General features: G+C 40.9%; 1 protein-coding gene across 4 annotated transcripts in view; it reads left to right on the top strand.

Annotated features, from left to right (window-relative positions):
• LOC131460305 (plexin-A1-like) overlaps positions 1-21911 on the top strand; it is a 202969-nt gene that overhangs the window by 145727 nt on the left and 35331 nt on the right. For all 4 annotated transcript variants that reach the window (XM_058630649.1, XM_058630653.1, XM_058630650.1 and 1 more), the window contains exons 11-16: positions 3563-3659; positions 6040-6230; positions 13640-13791; positions 16945-17068; positions 17426-17562; positions 20532-20699. In XM_058630649.1, the coding sequence (XP_058486632.1) occupies positions 3563-3659; positions 6040-6230; positions 13640-13791; positions 16945-17068; positions 17426-17562; positions 20532-20699 (869 nt within the window). The remainder of the gene's footprint in view (positions 1-3562; positions 3660-6039; positions 6231-13639; positions 13792-16944; positions 17069-17425; positions 17563-20531; positions 20700-21911) is intronic.

The following is a 21911-nucleotide window of genomic DNA, read 5'->3' as shown; positions in this document are numbered from 1 at the left end:
TCATTTTCTGCGTTTTGTGGATGAAACGATCAGTGGATTAATCAAGAACGTAATTGTCAGATTAGTAATCATTGATTGCAGCCCTAATTAGGAAGCCATTCTCCTGAGCGGCAGTCTTCAGATTTTACTGCAACATGAAACAAATGTGTGATTGTGAGAAATCCACCTGTTGCTTAGTGCAAACATCGTTGTCAAGAGAACAGCTGCTTCGTTTGAAACTCCTTCGTCTGCTACAACTGGAGCAGATGCCAGATGTGGAGCTGCCCTCAGCCTGATAACACCTCTCCTTTTCTGTGTCTATCTCTCTCTTCTCTGCTCTACCTCTCCAGTTTTGTCCCACTTGATTCTCCGGCCTTTCAACCTCTGCTTTATCTCATCTCTTTTCTCCTCTCCTTTTTTTCTTACTGTTGTCAGTGGAGAGTCCTCGTGCCTTTTTGTTGCTCTTATTCTTTCTTGTAGTCTGTCACACTTATAAGCACCCATATGTTCTCCTCATCTCTACGCGGTGAAGAGGTGCTCTTGTTCCCAGGCAGACTGGGTGGTCCCTCGGGGAGAGATAAAGTGTACGAAGGGAGTGAAAGATTGGACTTGCTCAGACTTCAGGAGAGAGAAATAACACTAGACATGTCTTATCTCCCTGCGTTTGCATGTGTTTTTATATGTCATTGGGAGAACTGTGTGATTTGTCTTTGATGCATTTGCTGGCATTGATCTCTGGAAACTGTCCCATATGCAGGATGCATATTTATAGTACTGCGTGCTGTGCATGTGTGTTTTTGCTGAACATGTATGCGATAAAGGAAGCTGCTCCATATTTCCTCGCTTGACCGTGGGCGTTCTGTGGGATGGAGGTAAGGGAGAGAAAGTCGGACTGAGATTTATATAGGTAGAGGGAAGGAATAATGAAAGGGAGGGAGAGAGGGTGGAAAAGAGGAGGGGTGGAGAGGAGGATTGTGGGAGAAGGAGAGGCAGAGGAATGTGTGAAAAGACCAAGGCAGACATGTCAGTGAACAAATTGAAAATGCCAATTTCACTTTAGCCCCCACCAGCTCAGGCGCTTATAGCTCAGCTCCAGCCTCTTATTCGATGTGTAAATGAATGGTGTCCACAGAATAACACACAATCACCTCTCTCTATCCATCTCTCCCTCGCTATTTCTCCTTTAACCCTGCTGCTCGTATCATCCTCTCTCCACCCTCTCTTAGCCTTCTTCTCACAAACTTTTCTCTCTCTTTTTTTTTTAAGGTCTCTCTGTTCCACTAGTCCCAGTTCACTTCACCTTTGTGTTTCCCACACATCATCCATCAGCCAGTTTTCCCTTCCTTTAACCATCACCTGTCACTTTTCTTCCCACTTTTTTTGCACCTTTTCTGCTCTCTTTCCACTCTCGGATCACTCATTTCTTGCTGTCATCAGCCAAACTGTCACCTCTCTCTATACTAGCCTTCTCCCAGGTGGAGTCTCTGTGGCTGAAAAGTCGCACATAAATAAATCAGAACACCAAAATATGCCCGGAGACACATTTTAAATGGAATTCTCCTTAAAGTTGCTATGACATCAAATTAATTTTAGTGCTTTATTTACATATATGTTGCTTGAAATGCACCTGTGCAACCTATTGCTATTGGACTTAAAGGTTTGTCCTCAAATCTGCTTTGAGACTTTTGATGACTCATCTGGACGAGTATAGTCATAGCTTTAATGCCCATCCAGTGCCATTGGCCATTCTTATGGGGCTTCTCTTCTAGCAGCTACTCTATTCGACTTGATTCTACTCAGGTTTTTTTGTTTTTGCATTAGTGATAGTACCTGGAACCTGGTGCTTTTTTTGGTACCTGCTCTGGCAAGGTTCCAGGCGAGCTGAGCTGATGTTAAAATGTGATGTTAACAGACCGCAAGAGTGTTACAGCGCAAAAATACACTGCGGTCCATCTACGAGGTGCAGAGATTCCTGTGTTTGGTAGCTGATGAAAGGATCCAGAGAGAGCTGGACGTCGCATATAAAATGGCAGTTTCACATAGCCATGCTATGACAACCCTGCCCATGTTGAGGAGGGTACTATAATAAAATGGAAAAAGATGTGCCTGATACCCAAATCAAGTAGAGTTGAGTAGTGCCAAACAGTGTTAGAATTCCTGTCAATACAGATCCTCATCTCATTTTAACTGAATCTACGTAAATATGTGAAAGCTGCACCAAGAGCCGTGTCATGATGCCATTACCATAACAACTCTTACGTATGTGTGCGTATAAGTGAGATTCATGGAGACGTGCTCCCGTATTTGAATATCAACATGTCTGCCTTCAGGGCCCGCTGAATGTAAATCATCCAAATTGCCAAAAAAATAAAGAATGAATTAATCAGCCGTTCACACATAGTGACATTGCTGTGTCCTCTCATTTTTCTTATCTTCTCTACGCACATTTCTCCCTCAAATAAATTCGAGTTCGCTATGATTACAGATGTCATGATAAATCTCACTGCATCACGTCGGAGAAGAAGGGGGATATCACATATTGGTGAAGTTGTAGCTAGATTTGATCTGTGAGGGCCCCTTAGCCTCAGGCTCACAGGCTTTCACATTGGATTTTATCACCACTCCACTCGAGGAGAATAGTCCTGCTATCTCTCACCCTGAGGCCATTGAAGATACTGACCATGGCAGTGGGAGTGGGAGTGAGTGCGGCACCCTTTGACTGACAGAGGTGTTAGGTTAACATGGTTGTGTCTCTAGTTTTACCAGCTGTCACCCACACGTCACAGCAGCCTCAAAGCAGAGAGCAGGCATCACTATCACTGTCCAGAATCTGTTTCATGCTGCATCAGTGACAAAGTGAGCCTCATCGGGGGGCGTAGTGTTCTTGATGAATGAGTGTTTTCAGACTGTTGTGTGTCTACATCAGTGTTCTGCTGCTTTGTTTATGTAAGGGCGGGACTAAGGAGGCAGTATGAGCTGCGTTTTATTTGCTGGTGATAATAGCTGCTGATAATTCATTTGTTCTGTGGTTGGGTGGCGTCTTACTGGAGCTCCGTTTTTTTTTTTTTTTTTCCCTTTCTTCCGTTAACTCGCCACCTTCACACTGCCGCTTTTGAAGCTTGTTGTCTCATTTGAAGCAATTGCATAAAACTGATTACGCCGACGACAAGTCAATTACATTTCAGCTCTTATTAGTTCAGGATGCAACAATGAAATTAGATGAGAATATCATTGTTGGAGATATATTACACTTTTCATTCATCACTGGAATGGAATGAGTCATACAGTGATGGGGATTCCAATCTCTTAATCAACTCGTGCCAAGCCAGGCAGCGGCGGATATGCCGAGTGTTAAAATCACAATATAGCCTGTCTCTCATCATTCATTTTTATGGCCCTTCAACTGTGTACGCTCCTCGGGCGATGACATTACTACTAGCTTAGCTCAATTGAGCTTGCTTTTAGTGTTTGCTGGTTTTATCTATTTTAATGTGTCATGATAAGACTGAGAATGTCATATATTTGTATTATTTGGTATAAGGAAAATGACTATGATTGCTAATCTATCGTTTTTATATTTCAGTATTCCTATGAGGGCAATGACATCAGTGACCTGCCTGTGGACCTGTCTGTGGTGTGGAATGGAAACTTTGTCATTGACAATCCCTACAACATCAAAGGTGAGTTTGAGTTACTGTTGCCAGTGTTGAAGAAAATTCATTATTATACGAAATAGGCACATTCAATCTTTTGGTTCAGTGAGCACAGGCTAAGGTTTCCCACAAAGTCTGTTACACCACTGACTTTGAGTGGTCAATCTTTTGTCAACGGACATTAATAGGATAATTATTTGTCAAGACAGCGATTATGTCAAGTATTGAAATTGTGGAAACCAGATCTTTTTCAGCACTCAAGTGACACATTTCAAAACAATTATTCTTTAGGTTTTATTCAATTTGGGTTTTTATGTTATTCAATTAAGTTTTAGTTGTAGTCTAAGAAACCATAACCGGCCAGTTGTGCTGTCATTCATTTGTAAAACATGATGCTCAATTCAGAGAACTGAGCGATGCAGTCACTTCATATATAAGATCTTTTATTTCATTTGATCATATCTTCATGATCTGCATCAACTCTCAGTGTTACACATATTATTACATCATCATGTAATACGATAATGTAACAAGATCGGATTATTCTTCATTAGTCTTACAACTGGTAAATCAGTGTTAAAGAATGGGACATATTGAAAAAAACTCTAGTAAATAAACGAAAAATATTTAGATTTATATATAGGATATTGCACTGAATGCAATGATATCACATGGTTTGTATTTCATAATTATAATTAAATATGGGTTATCATGTATGTGTTCTACTTGAGAGAAGTGCTGCTTGTACAGTGCAACAGCAGTGGCAAGAAACAAAGCACAATATCTCTCTTTCATACTTATCACCCAAGGAGCTGCCCAGTGCTGTCATAATGATATAGCGTGCATATGTGCATCTGAAAACAGTATATATACTCAAATCAATTACCACGCCTTACCCTTCAAACAAAGAACCATGTGGTTAACGATACATACACATAATCGATGGCCACAGTGAGGGAAGACAATGAGATCACGTCTGTTGGATATAATTACTGGTAGGGCGGTCTTAATACTGCCGTGTCCATGATTATTGTGACCTGTGCATCGTGGCAGGGGGCTGTAACATTATTCTCCTGCTGTGAAGTACAATAACATCATCGCCTGCTACCAACTGCGTTCACTAGTTCCTGTGGATGACAAGCACAATGAGGGTTATACAAGTGAGGCAGCTGCATTATCTCTTTGTTTCTCTCTGTGGGTTGAAGACACAGAGGGAATCCCAGTTGTTTGTGTGGTATTTTAAATCAGAAACTGTTACATCTGTAATGTCTGTGAAGAAGTGTCCATTTTGTCAGTAATGTAAGGTGACACCATGGAGTCACTTTGCCATGTTTACCAATGTTCCTCTCTCCAGTCTAAATGTACCAGGCGAGCTGTTGAAGTCTCAAATTTCACATGATTTATTTATTTATTTTTAAAGCTGCTTTCCATGACTGATATGTCACAGTATATGGATGTTTGTAGCACATCCACCATACATGAACATGGAGACCTCACCGTAATCCACAGTAATGGGGTGTTTATGTTCATGGAGGCAACATAAAATGACAGTCAATGGTTCTCCCAAGGACACGGCGTTATATGCAGAAGTACTGACAGCATACAATATCAACAGCATGCATCAAGGTGTGAGCATTGTGTGGTATCTCATGTGTAAATCTCCTGAAATGTGTCCGGAGGCGACCTGCAGCCAAACTATGTCTTCCTTTCTCGGATGTCAGCCCTCTCCTCTATTACTTTACTCATGATAATCATCTAGTGAAGAGTGATGCTCACTTGTCTTAAATACTGATATGTTAATGTAATTAGAGAGGAGTCGTTCAGCAATCAGTAATTGGTACAGAGTTGCTTTAAAGCTGCTCCATGACCAATGGGATTTGGGTAGGAAATAGCAATGAGAGGAAAAAAAAAAGATTTTACTGTACAAGTCCTGAGGCCTTTAGTGAAATGATTCCTCAACTCAGCTTTGTCTCTGTGATATTGAAGAAGCACTTTTTTGTGAGGTTGTAAAAAAAATACAAATAAAGGAATGTTGATTCATTTCTCAACCTGGATGTAATAGTTTAGCCCCAGTGTTTGCCAAAGTTTTTCTACAGGGACCCACTTTTAAAGGTGAAAAACTATCTGACCCAATTTACAAATAAGAATCGTGACAAGAGCAAAGTTCTGCATAAAATAACCCATTTCTGGAACACAAAATATTATTTTGAACCGGAAAACCAGACATTTTCAAGAGATACGTTTGATAAAGGTATCAGAATTCTATTTCATGCACGTGTTATTTAATAATTATAAATAAAAAGTTTATTTGGCGACACAAAAACTCTCATGCAACCCATCTGTGGAAACCTAGGAGTATAATTTTTGTATAATGATGATTGACTTTCTTTGTCATTCCTGTCTACAGCTCACCTGTATAAGTGTTACGCACTGCGGGACAGCTGTGGGATGTGTTTGAAGGCAAACCCCAGGTTTGAGTGCGGTTGGTGCGTACAGGAGAAGAAGTGCTCCCTGCGACAGGAGTGCACTCCCGTGGAGAGCACTTGGATGCATGCCACCACAGGAAACAGCCGCTGTTCACACCCTAAAATCATCAAGGTAAGAGCTGGGAATAATGTCATTTTCTCAACAAATAGTACAACTAAGTACATGTGTGTGAGTTCTAACATGTATGAGCTTGCTATGTAAATATCAGTAAAACATGATGCCTTTATCATACACAAACACCTAGAGCTGAGGCCTCAAACCTCACAATTTCATGTGGCCTGACACTTAATATGAAGTTATAATTAGTTATTTTTTGTATGTTTTTCTAATTAATAGTTTAATTTTATTATAAATATGTAAATATTGTAACTATTCATCATTCCACATCAAAACAAACACTTTTAATTTGAAATTCTGTGAAATGTCTTCTGTAATCTATTGGCCAAACTAGACACTCAGTGGCCCCCAGGTCATTTGAGTTTGAGACCCCTGACCTAAAGGGTCCATAAGGCTGAGGAAGAACCTTTTCAAACATAACATGGACCCGCTAAATCCAAGTAAAGGAAATACTTTCATCTGTGAAACCAGTCACCCTTAAGCTTCTGTTTGGTGTTCGTCTCCCAGCAACCTAACATCCTAAGTAACAAACATGTCAGGTTTCTATCAGGACTGAGGTCAGAATGGGTTCAAATGACAATATGCCCTTTGTAACATGGTTGTGATTTCCTCTTGCTTTGCCTTGAAACCGAATACAGGCCCTTTGACACATGTCACAGACTTCTCATTCTAAGTCATCTATAGAATGAGATTTAAAAAAAAAAAAAAAACTAAACTGAAGGTGCATCATTGTTTGGCTTCAGTGAAGGAAGGGGACATTGTAGGAAAGAGGACAACAGGGGAGGATAGACAGCTTAGAAGCCATCATCATGACTGCAACCTCAACACAGATGGGCTGGCCAGGAGGAGGCGGTTCACACTCACCAAGTCTGAACACACTGACATGATTAGAGATGATGGCGACACACAAACACACAAACACAGGCTCACCTGTAGAGAGTGGTTTTCTGCAGTGTGTGTATGCACGTCTCTGTCTGTGTGTGCATGGAAGAGATGGACAAAGAAACCGACAACAGGGATGTTGAGGAAGTTAACAAATTGTGTCCCACTATGGGTGCAGAATGTATGTGCCCATGTTTGCATCTGACAGGCCGTGTGAGCTAAGGCATCTTAACACCATGGCTTACCCATCTGTTGCCACCGGTAACCGTGGCGGTGATGATCCTCGTCTGACTGTGACCTGGGTCAGTGTCTGTAGAGTTCACCACAGGAACTGGCACGCATGCACACTCACACACACACAGAGCCTGGTTTGATCCACTGCTGTGTGAGCTATGTCTAGACGTTCCACTCATTCACTTTGTCATTCATCCATCTGCTTTCCTTCCTTCTGTTTTTCTTTCCCTCCAAAATCCTTTCTCAAGGTTTCTTTTTTGAACACAGTGCGTTCCCGTTTCTTAATTTTAAACTGTAGTGTGTAACTTTTACATTTTAAACAAATGTCTGTTACATTCAAATCATTGTCAAATGAGGTCAGCCCCACACGACTGCCTCGGTGTCTCTCAGTATTGCAGTGTTTAGAGCTCGTCTGGCCTGGTGACATTCCCGCGCTTCCCATAGGAAGTAATTTGTTTTATGTCAAAACAGATGGAGGCAACAGCAACATTGTGCTAAAGCGAGTCGGCTGCAAACAAGTTAGAGTCGGAATGAAAACACAAAGAAATGCTCACGAAACAAATAAATGCTTCTTGACCCTGTATCAGTCAGATCTCATAGTATTGCCTGACACTGCCTGTTTTTATGTAAAGGACACAGCATACAAATAGTATTACACTGTGGCTGGTCAAACAGAGGCAGAATAAAAAACAACAACAATCACCAGAAGGTTCACAGTGCAGCTTTAAAACATGCATGTATATAAATATCTATATCTATATATGTGTGTGTCTGTGTATGTATATATGTATATATGTATACATATATATATACATACATATATATGTATATGTATGTATATATATATATATATTTGTATATGTATATGTATGTGTATATATATATATACATATATACATATACATATATATATATACATATATATGTATATGTATGTATATATATATATATATTTGTATATGTATGTGTATGTATATATATATATACATATATACATATATATGTACATATATATGTATATATATATATATATATATATATAATGTAATGAAGGCCCATTTAACCAATGCAGATTTGGGAATGAAAGGATGAAAAAAAAAATGGAGATATTGGGTAATTGGGGCACTGACACATAGATAAATCCTTCAACTTATATTCATTCTCTATCTCTCGTCGCTTCAGTTATCTCTTTGAAACAAGCATAGAGAGGCAATTTGGTTGTGTGTGTGTGTGTGTATAAGAGAGAGAGAGAGAGATTTGAGTATATGAAGGGGTGAGATGGTGATATGTATGTGCACGTATATGCTGTTGAATACATATGGAGGGGTAAATCCCGGCCTCAGGGCAAAATGTTGGTGGCAGTTGAGAATTAGGCACAGAGCAGCTTCAAAAACGACACGGGGAGAAAGACTCTTGTTTCAGGAATGAAAGAAGACAGGCAGAAGAGAGGAAGAGAGACATCCAGAAAGTGTTATCAGCTTACCTCTCCAACTTTTGACATTTACAGTGTGACATTTAATGCCAAAGAACATCTGCAGGCGACAAAGAGAATCGCTCCCTTTTCTTCTGCCATTTCATCCTTTGGGTCTCCAAAGAGCATCACATGCACCACACAAATTGAATATCGCTCCGCTTCCTACCATCCATTCAGTCACAGCCCCCGTTTTCTGTTTGATCCCTTCTCTTTTGTTGATTTTGCTCTATTAAGTGCACTTTGTTCATTTCTGCAGCATGTTAGCTGCTGTGTGGCCATAAGTTAGCGGATTAGCCTCTAATTTCATTTGGGCCAGAGAATGTGTTCTACTGGGAGGAAAACACCACTGGAGATCGTGTGAACAAGTGCTGCCACACATGTACAACCATGACCTATCGACACACAGTAATCTAGTGCTTTCAGAACAACGCATGATGAACCCATTTGGTGTCATTTCCGTGTGCCGTTACCCATTTGTCGTCGTTCAATAGTGTGCAGTTGGGTGTCATTCCACTAATCGCTCTAGCTGATAAGTAAAGTTCTCCAAACACAACAATTAATGTTTTGGGCCCTAAATGTTATTTTTTTCCGTCCCTCGTTGAAATGTTGCAGTTACAGTGCCGCACTGACACTGTGCACTCACATTAATTAGTACTCCTTTCACGACAAGCAAACACGTTCCCAATCATGGGAACCAAAAATCAAAGGATCCTTAAAATCAAGGATGAAATATTGATTTGTGAATAGTTTGTAAAATCACAATACAGCATTTACGGCGACAGTGACACACACACACACACAAATGCACACTTACACAGCGTTTGGTACTGGCTTCGAGTATAGAGCAGCAGTGTCCTAGTACTGGCCTTGGATGCTGCGTGGCCCTCCGTCATCCATCATCTCCTGCCTGCCTTCTCCTAGGGGACAGGAAGAGCATTACAGTTAGCCCTTAGAAACCAATTAAAAAAGCACAGACTGTGTGTGTGAGTGTGTTTGGGGAGGGTGTTTGGGGGGGGGGGGGTCATCTTAGCATGTGGCATATTAATGCGTTATTTTGTGATCTCGTGTACTCAAACTGTATACGGCTTGTGTTGTTCTGCTGCAAAGTTTGTTGCGTTTGCATGTGTTTCTGTGTTACTGGCTTTCGTCAAAAGCCAGTATTTTTTTCCTTTATGTATTGATAAGCTGCAGCTTTGGCCTTTGCCTGACTGCTTTATCTCTCCATTTCCATATCCTTTATTTTCCTTCATGTATCCTCCATCTCTCTCCCTCTCTCTCTGTGTCCTCCTTCCCACCTCCAAGCATTCGGCTTTTGTCTTCTCTCATTCAATCTCTGTTCTTTACACTTCCCTTTACTTCTTTGTCTCCTCATATCCTCTCCCACTACTCCAAGCCTTCTCTGGCAACCAATATCAAGAGAGATGCTTTTCTGCCTTCAGCTCATCTTTGTCTTTAATGGCATTATTAGATATTTTTACCATGTGCCATGTTATCATTTAAAGTGTAGAGTGTAAAATGTTGCAGTATTTATTAGTGAAGATTCTTTAAGTACTAAAAACAAAGGCAACTGGACTACTGTTAGGTTCTTGAAGACGTTTGGCCTCAAAATCAGAACTAAAGAATCTGAAATGTTCCAACAGAAGTGCTCTGCTTCTCTGCCCACAGTCCAAAAACATGCAGGGGTTAATTGGACACTAAATTGGCTGTATGTGTGAATGTGCGAGTGAATGTTTGTTGGTCTCTGTATGTCGTCCCTGTCGTCGTCCCCGCCTTTCTCCCTTTGTCAGCTGGGATTGGCTTCAGACCCTTATATAGAGGATAAAGCTGTAGACAATGAGTGAATGTTTAGTTTGTCAACTGTGGGATACAAAGTGGCGGCCTCCGTAGAGCTGACCCAGTTCCTGATAGAAATATAAAAGGCTCACTCAAGGGTAGTGAAAAAGTAACACAATTGTACCCACATTTTAAACACCAGACCTTTAATAAGTTAACATAACAGATTGTATCTTTGAGAAGCACACACGTGGCTTAAAAGGGTATCATGATACATTTTCAAATCAGTCAATAACTATCATGATAAATGGCAGATGATTTAAGACATATTTTTGCTCTTGAGTTAAAGTTAAAGAAACACTTAAATTGTGTTTTTTTTTTTATGGACAGAAAACACCAAGCACTCAACTATTTCACACATTTAGAGGAAAAGGTTTCAGTGCTTGTAATATACATTAAAGAGAGTTTGTGTAATGCCTGAACATAAATATAAATAGAGCTTTTGTCATATAATAACTGAAGAAACTGTTATCAGTTCATCTCTGTCTGTGTCCCCTGCTTCCACCCGTCCGCTGCCTCTTATAACCAGCAGATGCTGTCTGAGCGTTCCCGCTCAGCTCGCCACAATAGGCCTCGCACAAAGCCTCCGACACAACGGGGAAAGTCGGAGACAAAGAGTTTGTTTGGTTGCAGAACACTGCAACAGCAAAGGGAGAATACATACAGAGTGTTTTGGCTGGTGGCTTTTATCAAAGAGGGCTTTTTGTTTGTGGTGTTGTTTTGCTGTGGATAAAACAACTTGTGTTTGTGTACTGTATGTGTGTGTGCGCGTGCATTCATGCATGTGTGTGTGTGTTTTGATAAGCCAGTGGTTACAGAGAAAGACACATTTGATTACCGTATCTGGAAATGTGAACTGGAAGACTCAATCTTTTGTCTCCCGGTAAAATATAAATGTATTCAGGCCCATTCACAGAGAGACGGAGTGAATTAAAAAGACACAAGTTCAGGGAGGAAGAGTGACAAGGCGAGGGAGGGAGGGAGGGAGGGAGGGAGGGAGGGAGGTAGGGGGGAGGGCTGTTTATCAGAAGTCTAGCTGCTTTAAGAATGAAAACACTCCTTAATCACTGTGGCATTTCAGTTCTGGCCCGCAAGACACTGGGCTTTGTTCCTATTGTGTGTTTCTGTTCGTGGTGTCCTGAACACCTGTGGCTTCATACCAGTCTTCCACCTTCTCGATAATGATGTCAAACTGGGAGATCATTGTGAAGCTTCAGGTGATGACAACAAGATGAGAGAGTGGATCAAATTAATCTTTTAGGCTATAAAGTCACCTGAAAAGAATAATTAGATGGCGAATGTTCACTTTTTTTTTGCTGAGCAGTCGATAAAAAACATTTAGAATCTCATTTCTGGACAGTTAAGTCTACTGAGTAGAGTCTACTGCTACTCTCACTTTGTTTTATGTACATAATAAAAACATCAAGAGCAAAACATGTTCCCCACGCTATTTTTCAATCAGTTTCGGTGTCTGTGCTCTCCATATTCCTGTTGAAGATAACTGATTCTTGTTCTCAGTTCTCATGCTGAAACAAAATAATGACTTTGTTTGTCTAAAGGCAATAATAATAAGAATAATACTAGTAATAACAACTATTCTTATTATTATAAGACACTGTCATACCATCATTTTTAGAAAGTGTACAAAGGCAGGCACATTTAAGTTTTTAACCCTCTTCATTCCTCACCAGGTGATTTTTCACGCTCAAGTCCTCCTTCATACTTGAAGATTCCATAATGATTTACACAGAAATGAAACCAAATCTGTTCATCTGTTGCTAATAGCTGCCTCTTGACTGAAAGCTGTTCCGTTCTGTTCATTAGAATCAGCGACTTTCCTTGCAGAGGGAAAGTAAGTTTAGATTTAGATTTTCTGGTGTAAAGTTCAACAATGGCCAGGCTTGACAAATGAATCAGATTGTGACCCAATTACAAGTTGCCGTGCCGCGTTTGACCTTTTAAAGAACAAATATAACCGCAGTACAAACGGGGGATGATATGATGTACTGTGCCTCGTGGTTTGAAGTCACTTGGATGGTAGTTCGTAGTTCCTGAACATTGTTACTTGAATAAAGTGAGTTAAAAAATCATCACCTGTCCTGTGAGGACACGAGAAGAAAGTATGTTATGCCACATTTGCCGATGTTTGTCGGTGTCTGTGTGTAGATTGATGTCCTATCAGCTGCACAAAAGAAATATTTATGTGCATTTACGAGCTTAATACGTAAAGTGGAGATACTGTATTTGCCAAAGAGCAAAACTGTGAGCATCTTCGGTCCTGATTTATTTTATCCTTCCTTTATAGCAACTGAGGTCAGAGTGTGACATTACTCACACATCCCTCCCAAACCCCACTTCCTCCCACACTCAACCACCAATGTCTCATTCTTCACACTCCTCCTTCCCTGCTGGAACGAATGACCCCACCCCACCCCACCGCCAGGTTCTAATCCAATTAGCTTTAGCCCTAATTATGCTCATAGTGACTGATGACCAAAGGGCCCATTGTCTGTGTTGGGTGCGGATGAATGGGATCGTGATCAGTGACAAGGCTAGCGTTGGATACCCATAAGTACCTCTGCACACCTTTCGCAGACCTCCAGAGGAAAGAAAGGAAGCAGAGGTCGTTGTGTGCAGTAATTGCACTGAGTAGATTAATCGTTGCAGGGTTAAATGAGCGATGTAAGCGAGGTCTTGATGGGTTGGTCTAGGTTAAGAGTGTGAGTTGGCAGGCGGTGAATGTTTGACTGAGTTGAGGTGGAGTTAATGGATCCAAGGTCATTTTTCATCCGACTTAATGAGGTTGCAAGTGTCTTGATTCATGCAGAAGGAGACATGAGCATAATGACATAAGCAAGCTATCATTCATGGTAACTTTCGTGATGAAGGTGCTGTGATGTATCGCTTTAGGTTAAAGTTAATTGTCATATGCATTGTCCTGGCTAACTTATGTCCTCTTTTCATTTGTCCTTCCACGCAGCTGTCTCCTGAGACGGGGCCCAGACAGGGAGGGACCATGCTGACCATCACAGGCGAGAACCTGGGTCTGCAGTTCAAAGACATCCAGAATGGAGTCCGAATTGGCAAAGTGATCTGCATCCCTCAGGAGGACGAGTACATCAGTGCTGAACAGTATGTTGACACTATCTCTGTCCTCACCTCTTCACTCCCACCCCCTCACTCTCTCACTCTCCCTCTGGGGACTCTTGTTTCTGAGACTCTACTTTCTTGCGTGTCTTTGTCTGACATTGATGTGACCCTCAGTGCTAAGAAGCGCCGTTACACACTCTCACTCAGAACTTTCTTACACCAAAGCTTTTGGAGGTTTTAGTAAAATGTGAAAACTGCAAATGATGTGTTTATTTTAGAATTCATGATAGATAGACAGAAAACTGAAACCACCACTTGTCCAGCAGCAGATGATAACGATAACTGTATGTGCTCTCTGGACTTCTACGCTCTGTTGATTGGACACGACTCTTAATAGTAAGTTACCTCATATCAGTCATTTACCGTAGTGTAAATAATAACAGGATTCCTCAATTAGGGCTGCTATTCAGACTGAGAAGCAGTTGACAAGCGCAGCCAGTGTGACGCTGGTGCTCCACTAATAGATCTGGCAAGAAATACTGATCTTATTTTTAAATTTTTTTCCAATTCCAGTGAAACTATTAAATGAGTCTTTTTTATGTTGAATTCATACAGAAACAAAGATACAATTTAGGTCGAGGAATAACTGGGGACGCTGAGCGCAGCTGGAGGTGTCCTCAATATTCTATTTCCAACTATGTAGCTGTCATTTGTACCCAAATGCTCCATTTGCTGAGTTGTGCAGCACGGTCCCAGCTGATTTAGTTTTCTCTCTGCCCCCTCGCTAAGAAGGGAACAGAGCAGAAGACTTTGAAGGTTTGGCAGCCAGGACAACAGAGTACTGTGCAGCTCTCACCAGCAATGACAGGTATCCCCAAACTGAGCTTAGATAAATGACAGGGACATGTCAGCCTTGTTTTAAAATTTATATCCTCATACGTTCTCATTTTCACACAGAACAAACTGTCTTTATAGGATGTTCTGCTATAGTGTTGCACAATTAATCACAAGAGAAGACACAGTATGACCAAGCGCAATTTCCTTATTAAAAGACACTACAATTATTAGATTATTGCGAAATTAGTGGCAAAACCACATGATAATGACATTCTGCAGGAATTTACTGCTGCAAAGTCGTTGCTCTTCAGATGAAAAAATAAGATTTGTTCATTAACAGACTCCACTTTAACATGATCTATTATCTAGATATGTGTATATTTTTCTGAAAATAAATGATCTTCTGCACTAAATTTTAATCATATTGCCACAGCAAATAATCTCATTTCAGACCATATCGTGCAGGTCTACTGCAGAGTAATATCAGGTGTCTTTCTTGCACTAGGTTTTTCTTTACACCATTTTGTCCAAGCATTTACATTAAAAACCACCAAGATGTCAATGTTTAACCCTGTCAGCCCTGTAATGCTGCACTGGCCTGTTGCCATAGCACCCACAGGAAGAGGAGAAAGGAGGAGGGCGCGGCCAGCAGTGAGGCTGTCATGCTAATTAAAAGTGATACTGGCCATACGGTGCCATTAGTGGCCTGGTTGCCTCTCGTCATCCGAGTGACCCAATCAGAGCTTAAGCACAGCCGACAGGACAGGTTCATGGGACTGACAGCGCAGGTCAAAGTTCAGCTGCGAGAGACGGGAGAGAACTAAACGCGCAGATTGTTCGTCAAAATGTAGATACATTTTTCTTGTGCTTGCTCATTTTTTTTCTGCCACTCGCCAGTTCCTGTGATTGGAGAGAACATAAAAGAGAACTTGAAAAGGAATCCTGCCTTTCTTTTAGCTCTTCAGGCACCTCAGTCATTAAATATTTACAAGATGGATTTGATTCCAAATCCTAATAAGTCAGTCATTGGCCTCGTTCAGATTACCAGACTAAAGTGACTGTTATCTAGTTTCGTTTTCATTGATCTGACTTAGATCTGATCTTATCGGTGCAGCGTGGAGACAGAAGTGTGATTGTTCATTCTGATTTTCACGTCAGACTTGTGTGACTTCGGTATGTGGTATTTATATCAGATGTATTGCCAAAATGTGCCCGTGCGACTTGAGTAAGAAAACACAAACAAAGATGGAGGAGAGAGTCGTCCTCTAGAGAAAAATCTGACAAAGTTTCATCCTCTCTTTATCTGCCACTTTAATACTGATTGGTCTCACAAATTTTCTGTTACATGCAAAATGGTATTTTTGTGCTTTCATGCCGTTAGTGAGAGCAGTTGCTGTCAGATGCAACACACTCATAGTTATGAACGTGAACTGTCTGACCTGTAATGTATCAGATTTGAAACATTTAGCTGGTAATCTGAATGTAGCCTTGATTTGTTATCCCCTTATTACTAGTTTCTATTTAAAAAAAAAAAAAAACACATTAAACTAATGTTTCCTCAGTTTTATGACCATGAGTAAACTGTTGTCGTCTTCACAATTGTACAATGAACTTTCTCTCTCACCGCGTAGTAAGCGCTCAGTGTAGCCACCTGTCATCTGTGCACTAATGATACAAATGAAGCTGCAGTCTCTGAGAGCTGTCCAGCATTTTAATCACGACCCCTGTCATAGTGGAAGACCCGGGAATAAATGAAAGGGAACATAAAAACAATAGATACGCACAGCATTGGAATGTGTGATTCATTGTCGCCGCAGCGCTGCAGTTGCCATGGCCACCTGCAGGGAGGATGGAGGCAGGAGAGTTAAGATGTGTTAGAGATGTGTAGAGTATGAGCTTGTTCAATTAATCAGCCTCCCCTCTCTCTCTCTCTATATCTTTCGCCAGTTCCTCCTGTTTTTTTTTCCTCCTTTCTCTACTTCCCTCTGCACTTTCACCCTTTCTCTGCGTCTCATTCATTCGCTTCGGCTAATTAACAGTCAAGTGTGTCTCCAGTGGGTGAAACATGAAGTGTGTGTGTGTGTGTGTGTGTTTTCCCCCTGTGGGCTACACTGCCTTCCCTCCCCTCATTCAATAATTTCACCGGTGGATTTTCATTTGGCCAGCCAGCGCCCAGGGCCAAGTCTGAAGCTCAGTCTTCTACAGTACACGCTAATACAGACACGCACACACACATGCAGCACTGTATATTTCCACCAATAGAGCATTTGTCATTTTTTTATGAGCTATTTTTCCAACATCGACAGAAAAGCGCACTGCACTCATCGTGATAATCAATCCGTCTCTCCGTCTTTTCAGGATTGTGTGTCGACTCAATGATGCAACAGGTTACAGGGTACAGGAGGCTCAGGTGGAAGTGTGTGTGAGGGACTGCCTTCACCCCGACTACAAAGCAGTCTCTACCAAGGCTTTCACCTTTGTGGTAAGTGTTACTTTCTTACTTAGCCTCTTCCACACTAAAAGGATTTTTTAACCCAAGTAAACTCCACTTAGACCTTTTATTCACCTCTGCATCAACTGTGTGTACAATTTGACATTTCAAACGTGCTGGAAAAGTAACCATTTTGTTGAGTTAGTAATTAAATAAAGTAAACTAATCTGGTAAAAACCCACATTTGACCTGGAAGTGAACTGATCAAAAACCTGTTAAAAACCTGGGATTTAATGGGTTTTTTTGATCAGTGGTGATGGGGCTTTGGTTACGTGCATGACACAGCCAAACATTGACCTTGACCCTAAGCTTGACCTGCTTGTTCTCTGCCTGTGTGTCCCACCTCAGTCTCCCTACTTTACCCGAGTCCATCCCTCCACGGGTCCACTGTCTGGAGGAACCAGGATCACCATTGACGGCAGTCATCTTAACGCGGGTAGTGCTGTGTCTGTGAAGATAGGACTTAACCCTTGTCGGTTTGAAAGGTTAGTGTTTCTGAAGAACTCAAAATGTGTATAAAAAAAAACACCAGTGTTTTAGGTGATATGCAGAAAACAAAAATGTTTTATTTTACTTGTTAAATAAGTCTGTGCTTTATAAAGCTGTTAAGAGCACTTACACTCACTTCAACATATATTGAGCTCTTCTGCAGGCAAGGAGGTTTGTTTTTAAAAGCTTTTTAAGCCGTCATGTCTCTGGTACATGACACACAATCATTTTATGACACTTATTTTAATTCTACTATTCAGAATGTATACGGTCGACATCCGTCTACCTCAGTTTTTTCTCACTTGTGTGGTTACTACCTTACATTTACCATGGGTGTGAAAAAAAATCAGCCAGTCAGATGGAAAGCTGCTGTAGTGTAATTCGCAGCAATTGTGACAATGACAGTGGAGCCTTTCTCCTGCAGGCTGATACCATTGTTCATCTGTGACCTGAATGACTTATGTGCATGACCCATATTTTGTCAGAGATATGACTATAATTTGAAAGGAATGATATGGTGTTGCTGGTAACTGGTGACTCGCATTTCGCCTGCTTTGGAGCTCGTGTTTCATGTTTCTTTTTTTTTTTCTTCTAATAATCTGCCACTGTTATCTTCTGTTGTTTCTCACTCTGTGAGAGATTGTGCCAGGATTTCAAGCAGAAGAGACATAGATCCAATTTGATATGACTCTTAATTCCTGGAGCCAAGAACTCTATTGTTTCTTTGAGTCCCTTCCTGGCAAACTGACAGAACTGAGCTCTGGACTAAATCCACTCTTGCATGGTGTCTGACAGATGGCAGAGAAAAGAAACATGGATGAAAAGATTGATGATGAACTAAAGTGGAAAGCAACCAGTATACAGTGTTTACTAAAAAGCTGAAGGACTGGAGTTTGTCCTGTTTGGGGTTTTCTTGTTTCTTTCATAGGACAAATTCTACAAAATGCTGGTGTCTTTATTATACTGTGTTTTTTTTTCTCTTGTGCAACAAGTGACAGTTCAAACTAATGAGCTTGGACCTCTCAAGTTCTTTTTATATCATATCAAAAGAAAAGCAAAAGGCCAATTTAAAACTCTGTAGCACATCCCAAGAAAGGTGAACATAATAGCCTTGGCCTTTCTTTCACTGAGAGACAATAACCTTTATGGCCAAAGTAATGAACTGGTTGAGTCCATGTCTTTAATGTGTCTTTGTATTCAGTGAGGCCTCCGCTTTAATCAAACCCTATTTACCCCGAGTCACTCATCCTCTTATCTCCCTCTGCAACTCCCTTTCTTCTCTTTCTCTCTGTACCCCCTCTTGGGTCTCTTTGTGTGGCTGCAACCTTGTCAAAAATGCATACATGGCACCACGGGCGCACTTGACGGCGACAGTGTTGTGAGAATGGTTTCCATGGAAACATAGCACTAGTGGAATGTGAGAAACCTGTTTCTTATATATCCATGTTGTTCTCTTCCATCTTCAGTCCCCCTCTGAGGGCGGAGTTGACAGGATATGTCTGTTTAGTTTGAAGCATGTTCATTTGAAGGCTCACATTTGTGCTGGGTCCTGTTTTTTGGAGGGTCTTTTCATTTTGGACCAGCAATTTAATTTGGTATCTGACAGTGCTATTGAGTGAACACTGAGCAGGCAGGCAAAGCTCACAAATACTAAAATATTTTTTACAAAAGTATCATTAAGTTTTAGTTTAAGGGGGAAAAGGAAATCACAGTTATCGATTCTATAGAATCATGATACATCTACTGTAGTATCACAAATCAATCAGCACCCAGGTATCATTCCAGCCTTACAGTCTGGTTTGCTCTTCCCATTCATCCATTTTCTACATTTTTATCCTTCACATGAGGGTCGCTGGTGCCAATCCCAGCTGGCATGAGGGTGAAAGGCAGGGTACGCTCTGGACACAGGGACATCCACGGTCAATTTAGACAGTCCAATTTGCTTCATCCCCAAATCTGCATGTTTTTTTTGGACTGTGGGAGGAAAACAGAGAACCCAGAGGAGATAACCCACACAGGAGTTTTTTATGTACACACAATTTCATTTCATTCTATTTTTATATTTTTATTCTCTTCTATTTGTATTCTATCTATATTGTGTGTCTTGCTGCTGCTACACTCTTAATTTCCCAGTTTGGGATTAATAAAGTACATCTATTCTATTCTATATACAGCAGGAAATAATGCATAAGATGAGTCACCAAAAAAAAAAAAATGCAAATCTAAACACCTAGTTAACAATTTAATCTCCTCGTTGCATACTTTATTTATGTGCATATTTAAAACCACCTCTAAGTGCAAGCACACAGCCTCATGATAGCCACCCACCTGCTGCTCGGCCAGCAGTGTTTGCCTCTTACACGTAGGAGGCCATGGTGGAATGAGCCACTGGAGTCGAGCGTATAAAGTTTCTGGCAGCTGCACAAAGTTTCCCAGCAGTTTCACAGCTGGTTGCCTGTTCACCAGGGATGGAGTTACATCACACAGAGTCCCGACCAGCCTGATCTGCCACTTCAGATCTATCAGCCAGGAAGCACGCAGGAGGGAAGGAGACAGTCAAACAGATAGAGAGAGGGGGGAAAAATAAATAAAGAAAGAAAGAAAGAAAGAGAGGGCTGCTTTAAAGTCCAGCACTCTGTAGTTGGGGCTGATAAAACTATAGCTGGACAGAGTGAAAGATGGTCAGCCTCGTGGATAGGCATCTGTGACACCACTGAATGTATGTGCGCTTGCTTTTGTGTCGCATTTAATAAATCATTTATGACTTATTTAGGGGTTGAGACGGATATTCTTTTCTGATGTGCACTCACTGCATTATTTTGTCTGTGTGTTCAAAGCCTTCTCAAGAATTTGCTCTATTCATCTATTGGTCCTCCGTGTGCACTGTTATCTCTAAGAGAGACCTTTATGTGTGATATCTTTCTTCCTTATCTCCCCCTACTCTCTCCATCTCCTGCTCTTCCAGGCGAAATAGCAGGGAGATAGTGTGCGTGACCCCGGCGGGTCTAGCTCCGGGAACGACCCCAGTGATGGTGGACATCAACTCTGCTGAGCTGAGGAACCCAGAGGTCAAGTTCAACTACACAGATGATCCCACCATCCTCAAGATTGAGCCTGACTGGAGTATCGCCAGGTGAGCAGACAAACGGAGGATTTTGATATTTTTATATCAAGTAATAGGAAAATAGATTTTAAAAAATAATAATAATATTGAAGGGTTATTATAGGGAATAGAGTAGTCATAAAACCCCGTTAAATACAATATATTATCTTATAAAGAGGACTGGGCCATTATGTATGGCTCTGGATTCTGGTGAAGAAAGGTAGATTTCAAACAATGTCAATTATGGCTTACAAACATGTTGTTTCTTAACCTTTATAATGTTTAGCTGCAGTTCTCTATTCTATGACATGGATTTTTTTGTGACAGAAATAAGACTGAATGATTCAGTTTGTTTTTTGTTAATTATTGTGGTAGTAAAATGCATTTCAGTGTTAGTCAGACTGAAATTGTACTAAATAGAATTTCTCGAAGTTGGATTAACACGTTCAGCTAATTCACTGGACTTATTATAACATGAATATTATGTTCAAATGGACCCAAACTGGCCTTTGCTGTCATCACACTGTTTTCACCACCACGCTTTGAATTGTGAATAATAGAAGCAGCCGATACACAAAACAAGGAGAAACAGCGAGGAAAAAAGAAACAACCGCTGCAGTTTTGAACTGGCGAGGAGCTAATATATAGTCTACAACTGTAGCCAGACTTAACTCTGCATGGACCCATACTGAATGATTGATTTATTACCAGTGTTACATACATCAAGTGTTTGACAGTGAATAATCCAGAGGAAATACTGGGTCAGTGTGCAGTGTTGGAATGCTGCATTTCTCAAGCTCTGCTGCACCATATGCAGGAGTTAACTCCATTATTGTGTAAAAAAAAATGTCACCACATCACATGGTTATTTACTTATCTATAATTTACATCAACTTAATGTTTGATCTGCAATTCTGCTTGGTGCGCTGATGTGTAGAAGAGATACACATACATGAATACTGCATTAATCCCCGGTGGTGCTTGTGCCCATACGTTAATGCCATTTTTGTCTCAAAAGTGAAATATGAAGCCAGTGTAAAAGGTAATAAAGCTATAATTCTGCTGGCATATTCCCCAATTGGGTCGAGGAGAAACTGAACATTCTCATCTTGCTTTTCAAAGGCATATTATTTATTTATTCTGCTTATCTTTATGTTTCAAAAGTAAATCTTTGGGAGCAGGAACGGCAGTAAAGGAGGCCCCCGAAGCAGTGCACTGATAGTTGATGAGCTGCAGCACAGA

The sequence above is a fragment of the Solea solea genome, chromosome 6 (assembly GCF_958295425.1).
Source record: "Solea solea chromosome 6, fSolSol10.1, whole genome shotgun sequence".
Classification (NCBI taxonomy): domain Eukaryota; kingdom Metazoa; phylum Chordata; class Actinopteri; order Pleuronectiformes; family Soleidae; genus Solea; species Solea solea.
The sequence above is the reverse complement of the archived record's forward strand: the minus strand, read 5'-3'. Positions and strand labels throughout refer to the sequence as shown.